General features: G+C 40.6%; 1 protein-coding gene across 1 annotated transcript in view; it reads left to right on the forward strand.

Annotated features, from left to right (window-relative positions):
• LOC121707483 (ATR interacting protein) overlaps nucleotides 1-8,553 on the forward strand; it is a 29,340-nt gene extending 20,787 nt beyond the window's left edge. Inside the window, exons 9-13 of the mRNA XM_042090092.1 lie at nucleotides 280-422; nucleotides 509-600; nucleotides 5,878-5,964; nucleotides 7,870-8,128; nucleotides 8,272-8,553. Coding sequence (XP_041946026.1) covers nucleotides 280-422; nucleotides 509-600; nucleotides 5,878-5,964; nucleotides 7,870-8,128; nucleotides 8,272-8,345 — 655 coding nt within the window. The 3' untranslated portion in view covers nucleotides 8,346-8,553. The remainder of the gene's footprint in view (nucleotides 1-279; nucleotides 423-508; nucleotides 601-5,877; nucleotides 5,965-7,869; nucleotides 8,129-8,271) is intronic.
• The last annotated feature ends 565 nt before the right edge of the window (nucleotides 8,554-9,118 follow it).

Here is a 9,118-nt window from a genome sequence, read left to right on the forward strand (position 1 = left end):
TTTTGTAGCGAGTTAACAATAAAAAAAAGGCTTGCAAAACCTTACAAATACCACTCCTTGTTGACACTGCTAAAAGCTTACTTACATGCTAACTACCAGTAGTATTCAGTTTTGAATCATTGTCAGAAATTGCTTACAAAATATCAAAGTATGTCAGAATCAATATTAAATATTCACTTACGCATGTCTAAGTGAAAAGCCAGCATTTCTGGTTGGGGTGTGCACAATATTTATAGATCTTGTAACTTAATGTTTTATTCACACTTTTACCCTCTTTAGGTTTGACTGTCTGTTGGCAAGTCAGACCTTGGCACAGTGCCTGTCTTTGGACTCCACATATAACATCATCTTTCCATCTGTGAGACTTTTGACCATCTTAGTCAGCAGCGATGATATAGCAGAAAAACTGTGTTCTCATCTATGTAAGTGGCTTATCATGGCAAAGAAAATTGCTCAGGACATGGTCATTGAAATGGTGGAATTATGGTCTTTACCTTTCTCTTTTCAGATGCTTGTCCTTTTCTCAAAATATTCCAGCATGCAACGTCCAGACCAGATAAGACCACTACAGATGATCACTGGTTTAAACTGCAAATTGAGGTATGTAATCATTAATTTACAGGAAGACGCAATGATTTTGTACCTTTAGGGATGAATGTGCAATTTTAACAGTTAAGGCGAGACACTACAGGTGATTAGGGTAACATTTTTAACAAGCAGATATCACTATGAAACTTCCCCAGTTGATTACTTACTGTACATTAATATGAGAAAAAAAATGTATTACAAGTTTTCTGTAATTTAATGTTTACATATGCAAATTAGGCATTATGTAATTAAATATGCACTAATTTGCGAAAAAGTAGAGGGATTTATGGATATCTACTTTTGTTATCCTGTAAATCAGAATATGCTGTCAGTAGCCTTAAAAAATCGATGTTTTTAGGCATAAAATGTCAAGTCAGGCTAGAAATAATATATCAACAAAGTGTATGTAAGTGCTTCTGAAGTGGAGATTTCGTGCTCAGAGTGGGAGAGGAAACTCATTTTGAGAAAACAGCCTTGAAAAGCTCAGGGAAGAGACTGTATGACACTAGGTGGTACAGCCTGAGACATGTACAAAAAAAAATGCTTTCTGCATTTTTGTTTTGCTTTTCCCTCCATTGTACCGAACTCGTACCGAACCGTGATGTCCGAACCGAGGTATGAACCGAACCGTGACTTCTGTGTACCGTTACACCCCTATTAAAGAGTGTTTTTCATTTAAAGGCTTGACTTCGTGCTTATTCAGAAGAGCATTTAGTGCTCTCCCCAATCCCAGACGTTCACATTGCATGTTTGTTTGTAATGGACACCCATACCGTAGGTGCTCCGTCTCTCGGGCACCCACTGAAAACATCGAGCACCCACGTGTGCCAGCTTACAGTCCCGGCTAAATTTACATTAATTTAAAATCAAACATCGCAGTTAAATTCAGCATCTCTCATAATGTGATTGGCTACAGTGTATGTTGCTGTCAATCCCCTACTCCATATACTAACCACCAATGAGAGCGTCTCTCGTATGAAAATTCCTGACATTTCCTACCTGAAGAATTAACGCAAGGCTTTGTCGGGTCTTCAGCCCCGAATGTTTAAAATGTATATAGCCCTGAATATCATTTTAAAAGTAGTCTGACAAAGCTTATTGTTTTGTGACACAGCTAAACACTGGTACCTCATAGAACGTCTATAACATAGCCTAGGTGGTCGCAACTCACAAAAGTAAAGCAGATAGAAAGAACTCACGCAAATCTAGCCTACAACACGCAGACAGCTTCATGCGCAGAGGAGAGAGCGCGCGCGCACACAGGTGCTTTATGATTGTTGGCTTCTGATGGTATCTTGCTAATTCACTGAACTGCATTAGGTGACACAAATGGTATTGCCTTTATAACTCCTTGTCTGAGTGACTACCAGGCCTATGGTTTTTAAAACTCAGATGTTCCCTGACAAAGACATTCGAAAATTAAGAATGTTTATTGACTTGAAAAATACACAAATTTTTGCAAGCTCCCTTCATTCAACCCTTGAAGACATCGCGGTCTGGTGCGCTATGTAGATCGTTTCTCGTACCATTTAATTTCTCAAAATTTAGGTCTACTAGGCCTACAATAACGTCATCACCAAATACATCTTTTATTTTTAGTTGATCAACCACAAAGAGTAGCATAGGCCTACTGTGCACAGTGCACTGACGACTGTAGCAGCCCAAGGTAACCAGTTGTTGTAGATGAGAGACAACCCCTTGTTTCAGATAGCCTGGACAACATGTTACCTGGGTGTTGCCTACATTATTAATTAATGGTAGCCTGCAATGGTTAATTGATTCGCGTAACATATTAGTTGGCTCAAAGAGTAGGGAATCAGGATGGAGAGAGTCACGCGTGTGTTGCTTTTGCGGGATCGAATCCAGTTTAATGCTAGTTTTCAAAACATTTTATTTTTACATGTCTTTTGTCTGAGTGGCTGTAATGTAGCCGAGCGCTCATGGCATATGAAAAGCGACTTCAAACCGCCTAAAACAACTTGTTTGTGAATGTCTGACAACTGCTGCAGCGCATGCACGCGCAAGGAAACCAGTAGGTGGAGAAACCAGAAGGCACCCAACACCGGAACGATTTTAAGGCTATTTCGCATAGGCTACTCAATGGTGCTATTTCACACGCATTATAGCGACCCCCACTCACCGGGGTTAGGTGGAAGGTGTTAATAGACGATTGGCGTAGCCTACAGTGGACTAGGGCTGTCAAAATTGCTCAAAAATGACGTTCGAATATCCCCTCTAAAATAAACACATGTATTCGAATATATTGGAATATCTAGGCTATATTATTTGCGCATTATGTCAGTGACGCACATCATGTCATCTGTTTTTAACTTTTTGTATGGTTATTGCTTGACAGGGGGGATCCAAAGCAGCTTTCAGCCATAAGGCTTTTCCTAATTCACCCGACACTGATATTCAAAATGTTGAAACTATTTCGGCATAACCTATAAGCAGTTTAATTAAATGTAATGTTAGTTGTAAACAAATGGGCTACTTGGTGAGGCTTGGCCTCACAGATGCGCTCGTGCCTTAAATGGCAATACAAATCTTCACGATATACTGTAGGCCTATTAACTGACCGCCCGATTCACGTTGGCTGGGGGGCAGGGGGGGCCATCAGACATTTGTTCCCAAGGGTCTATGAATTGTTAATCTGGCCCTGCCCCCAACTAAAGCAACTTTCCACCTCTGAGACAGCTTAAAAGAAGTCTAGAGGACTCCTAACTCACTAAGACCTACTTACTGTAGGCTGCGCAAACCACAGGCCTTTTTTTTGGGCAAGCCTGCATTCGAGGCCGGCCTTCTGTTGAAGAATTTTATATAAATCCTGCACTAAAATCCTCCTACCCCTGCTACCACAGCTGTGGATAGTGTGGCATGCTCACGCTTTATGTCTCCTTCTTGCAAACTTGGCCTATAGCCCAACAATTTACGTCTTCAAAAAATAACAACTTGCCAGATATGCCTTCATATCTTTGGGCTTCATTCAGCATTTTGTTCTTCCAGTGGAAATTACTCTTCTACATTTGCTGCCTGCTGCATCCTTTCTGTTTGTATTGTTTAGAAAATGTTTGATGTCTTGAGTTAATGCATTAAACATTGTTTGCTGGTAACCAGCCACAAATAGCCTACAGATTCTTGCGTGCGTACATTCTCTAAACGTGGGTCATAGTTGTCTAAGCCTCTGCTGTGAGGCCAAACCCATGAACAAAGACGCATTGATATTTGCAATAGAGTTTTTTTTGGCGAAACAAGCTCACAGCCGAACGAGTCATAGCACTGAAGGGAGAGGCAACTGGCATGTGATCTCCCCACGGGCCAATGGATGTACAAATTTTCTCCTGTGCCTACGATATTTAATCCAGTGTTTTGTCAAGTTGCAAACAAATTTTTATGATGATATGAAGTACTTTTTGTATAGGGTACTATCTTAATTGCTTTATACTCAATACTTGACCAATGGCTATTGCATCTGTCTGTTGAAAATGAGAATGTGGCATTTGATCTACTGTGTAGGCTTCTTAAAATAAAATAAACAGATCGCTAATGGCCTACAAGCTGATCTGGGGTGCGTTTCCCGTACAACTACAGGAACAACCCGTACGGAGGTTAGCTTTTTACTAACAGGATGCATCGTTCAACTAACCAACATGTAAGTTACGACTGTTTCCCAAAACTGTTGTACTTACATAGTACTGTAAGTTTGGACCATGATAGTTTCCAAACTTCAGTAGTCTGGACTAAGGTGGTTAATGACGTTTAGTAGCACGTGAACGGGCATCTGCACATACTTCTGTGGCGCATTGCGTTAAGGCCGGCAGGTGACAGCCGCCGTTGCACAGCAGTTACCAGTCCCCTGTCCAAGAGTTCGAATCTGGGTTAAGATTTTGACAACAATATTGACATTGTTGTTTACCTTTTGTGCAGATCATATTATCAAAATCAGCATCAGCCTTCTTGGCTTGGTTTGCGTAAACTAACAAGGACCACCCCCCCCCCCCCCCCCCTCCATGAAAATCAAAGGCTACATATTCTCAGCTGACTCGTCAAAAATATTATCTGCAGGTGTGTGACTTTTACTTACGTGCACATGGCTGCAAATTGACTTTTAATTTATGTATTTTCTGCCTTGGGCATTTTAAAATATGGATGTATGGTGGTTAGAAGTGTAAATATCAATTAGAAACCTAAATATATTTATAATTATTAATTTGCAAACAAATAACTGGCGTCAGTGATATCTTTGACATGAAGATCCCTGGAACTATGCTTCTACTTGCATTCTACCACAGGTCGAGAGGTGTAGTTGTAACTACACAACTTTACGATAGTGGTTGCGAACGTTCGTTGCTACTATGGTTTTGGGAAACACTAACGTAGTGTAACGATGCATTGGACTATGTAAGTTCCAAATATGAATGTAATTCTGCGGCATAAAGCAGATGTATTTGTTTATTGTACAGAAAAATAAAAATGACATGTCAAGCAGTCAATTGACTACATTGCAGTCAAGAAGTAGGGCAAATTAATTTACGATAACCCTCTATAGCGTAGCCTGTTAAAAACGTCGCAGAAGCCTACCCAAGGCTACAGATTAATTCTGAACAGTTATTTCTCTACTGGCTCAATTATCACACCACTGTTTTGATTTGCATAGTTGCGTTACCCCAACACTGACAATAATGTAGACAGCAAATTTCGATTTCGTTTTCGTTACCACCGTGTAGTCAAGCCTTAAGCCATACCCAAGTAGCCTAAATCGAGGTAAATCGAGCTTTTTCAGAAGGGGCGGCAGGCAGAGCGATGTACAGTGGCAGAGCGACGCACAGTGGCTGAAAGTGGTACTAAAGCTTCACGCAGCTTCACGCCTCGTAATGCGCGACTGAAGTGGCCATTTGAAAGCGATGCCCACTGTAGTGTGATACAGGAAAAACAGAGCTTTCCAACGATACTACACATGAAATGTTTTGGATCACGGTCGCGGGAGTGCATGCAAGGTTAGAATGCTAACTTTTGCTGAATTTAGGGGAAATATACAGGCGCGAGTAGACACAATATAATGAAATAAACACCTTAATGTGTAAATCTAACTTTTTTGTTGTAGTAGTGTGATAGAATACATGCCAAGGTGACAAACTAGCTCAAAATCTCGAAATTGACCAGTGCATGAAAAAACGATGTTTTCACCTGCCGTGTCTCGCCTTAATTTGACAGTACGGAACTGAGGTGCATTTTGTTTGGACGATGTATTTTGTTTAAATGGGTATGATAAATAGATTTCTTTGACAGGTGATCCGGTTTTTATCCAGGCTCTTCACCCAGAGGGCCACCCTATGGACCACCTTTATTGAGAAATCTTGTCAGTGCAACAGTGAGGTACATGTGAAACTGATATTGTATATTTAGGTGTTTCTGAAAAGGAAGTTCTACACCCCTACATACCTAATTGATGACATAATAATTAGTAAGTGGAATTGGTGTTTTAGCAAACCTTCTGAAGTAGTGTAGCTGTTGTATAAATGCCACGTGCAGTGCACTGTACTGCCCCCTGCAGGTAACATAATAATTTGTTAGACGTCAGTTGTTTCTCCATTCAGTTCTTCTAAACGTGATGTTAAAACCTACAGTCTTCAATTATTATAGGTGGCAGGGACCTCGTATAAATGGGAATCAGAACGCCAGAGAATATGGTTAGAATATGGTATCATAGAGTGAAAGGTTTATATAGGATAAATATTGATTTCAGAATAAAAGGAGGAGGCACGATAAGCTGACCCAAATGACCAAAGTACTAACACATTGGAAAAAGAGTTTAAGGAAATGAAGGGATAGAAAATAATAAGTTCATGTCACGCTGTACAATCTTGCAAGGATCCTTGGCTTCTCCCGGACCCAGTATTTTGCATGGCTGCTCTTGTGCAGGCGCACTGGGACCTCTCCGTGGATGAGATGAGATGAAACAAGAGTAAAGAGAAGTACGAAAAGAGTCAGGAAAATGTTGGAGGGAGATAGATGGGATAATGGGAAAGTGAAGAAATGAAAGGGAAGTAAAGATGAAGTCAAAGTCCTGAACTATGGGAAAAGTTACCTTTTAAAGGAGGACCTCTTCAAATCCATGTTAGACATCTCTATAAAAAGGGTGCCTTCCCCACAGTGTTCAGAGTCAAGTCCAGTCGTGTTACAGTGTTGGATACAATGGATGCACATTTTTGAGTACAATGCACATTTTTGCGCCACCCTCGACAGCACCATCCCCATCTTCTCATTCAAAAATGATTGCTTTTGTGTTTTGTAATCGTACATACAGTGCCTTGTACAAGTTTACATTCCCTTGGCATGTCCACTCTATAACCTGTTCTCAATTACCAATCATACTTGTACATTACATCAGGCGCGCCTGCAGGTGTACGTCCGTACACACTGTGCGTACCATCAGGCTATTCAACAACGAGATAACATTTCCCTTGTGTATTCACTCCAAATTAGCCAACCATACCTTACCCAACTATGCACAGTATCCCATTAGCTGCATGCCATCAGGCTATTTACAATTTTCTATTATGTAACTTGAACGTGAACATTTATCAAAATTAACGCACGCACATTTTGTTTGAGCAGGAGACAGAATACGCACGCAGGCACGCAACTAGGCTAGGCTACTTGTTATTTTCTTTTACTCGGCTATGGTTATCAGCACACAATGTTGAGCTAATTCACTAACTCAGTACTCATCATGGATATCACAAGTTTAAACAACGAAAACAGAAAGTATGGAGGCAGCAAAGCTAGAGGAGTTATTCCAGATGGGCAAGAACAAGGTAGGCAATTGGTGTACTTGTCAGAATGTTAGACTGTATTGCAGCTGTTTAAAGCCAGACGTCACGGTACGCTAGAACAAAACAAGGTACATTTAGCCTGTATAGGGCTGTATAAGTTGTCCAAATGAATAGGTCATTATAGACGTTCTTTTACTATTGCATGTGGATGTTGTTATACTATGTAGGCTACTTTTTTTTTGGGGGGGGGGGGTGCGTACCATAGCATTAATTCCTGCAGGCGCCCCTGCATTACATTACATGTGTTTACATGTTCACATCTTTCAGGGGGGTTGAATTTGCAAAGCTGCGCAAGACAAATACAACAGTGGTTTGGGATGGCAGATTCCCACCTGTCAATATATTCACATAAGGCTATAACTCATTCATTTGTTGCAAGATTTGGGTATGTTTTGGGCAAAGTTGGCCCTTAAATGTGTTAATCCTGTTGTCCATGTGTGAGCAGGTGGTGCGAACACTGGTGGTGCTGTTGCATAGACAGTGGCTGAGTATGCATAGTGCTGAGTGGCATCTCGGCCAGCGGGGGAACTGGGAAGGGCCAGGCGTGATTCTACTCAGGGAGGCGCTCATGTTGCTCTATTGGCTGCTGCAAAACGACTCAAACTTCTCTGACCACTGTCTGGATGTGCTGCACATGTATGAGAAGATGATACCTGCCATCCGGGACACCTTCCGCACAATCCCCAACCTCACAGAGAGTGAAGGTTAGCCCTCTTTTTAAAAAAATATAAAATAAATATATGTTTGCACTGGACTGCATCAGAAAGTCTTGTATTCATGTATGTTTCCTTCAGCATTTTACTTCTCAATAAACAATAAATATATTTATATTTCTTCCTACTTGTAGAACTAGCTCTGGATGAAATCTGCCGCTCTGTGGCAGAGAATGTTGAAGACATGGATGTTGATGCCGGGTTTTGATGACCTAAGTCTTCATTAAGGGATTGGTATTTGATCCGATCTGTGAACATTTCTCTAGAATGTCATACTTATATTTGTCATGAACTTTTCCTACTTCAGTATCTTTTTTTTTTTTTTGGCTTTAATTTGAAATCTTCATTGTCACATTTTTTTCACAAGTGTAACTCTTATGCTGCCATATATGATTAAAGAAAAACTTAACCCAAAATCAAATGTGTCCTCTTTTCATAAAACCACCACCAGTAAGCTCCTGTAAAATCTGTTTCCCATGTCACTACAATGACCAAAGTGCTTTGTGTTTTAGCTATTCACAATGTTCTTATGATATTCTGTACATGTTAGACCAATCAAATTTCTTAGTTTGATATGTTTTATTTGAATGTTATGATTAATCAATGATTATTTGCAAATATATTATGTCTGTGAAATCGCGAGCGCTGTGGACGTTCTATCTCCTCAGTAAGGAGATACAGGCACACCGGGGGACACGGGAGGATATGACACCCGCAGTTTTGAAGAGACCGCAATCATACCCCTCACTTTAGATAAGGAAAATAGGCCTTACAGGCCAAATAAAAGCTAAACTCATGATCATGATGGTATAGACCCATAGACAGTAAAAGATAGACCTCTCCAGAATAAGTCCCGCCTCCGTAACTTCCGTATCCATCCAACTTCCGGACGTCGATTGTCTATGGGAAATAACCATAGACAGTAAAGGAAATAACCATAGACAGTAAAAGAAATGGACGAACAGACTCCGTCGTTTTCAA

This window comes from Alosa sapidissima, chromosome 4 (assembly GCF_018492685.1).
Source record: "Alosa sapidissima isolate fAloSap1 chromosome 4, fAloSap1.pri, whole genome shotgun sequence".
NCBI lineage: Eukaryota > Metazoa > Chordata > Actinopteri > Clupeiformes > Clupeidae > Alosa > Alosa sapidissima.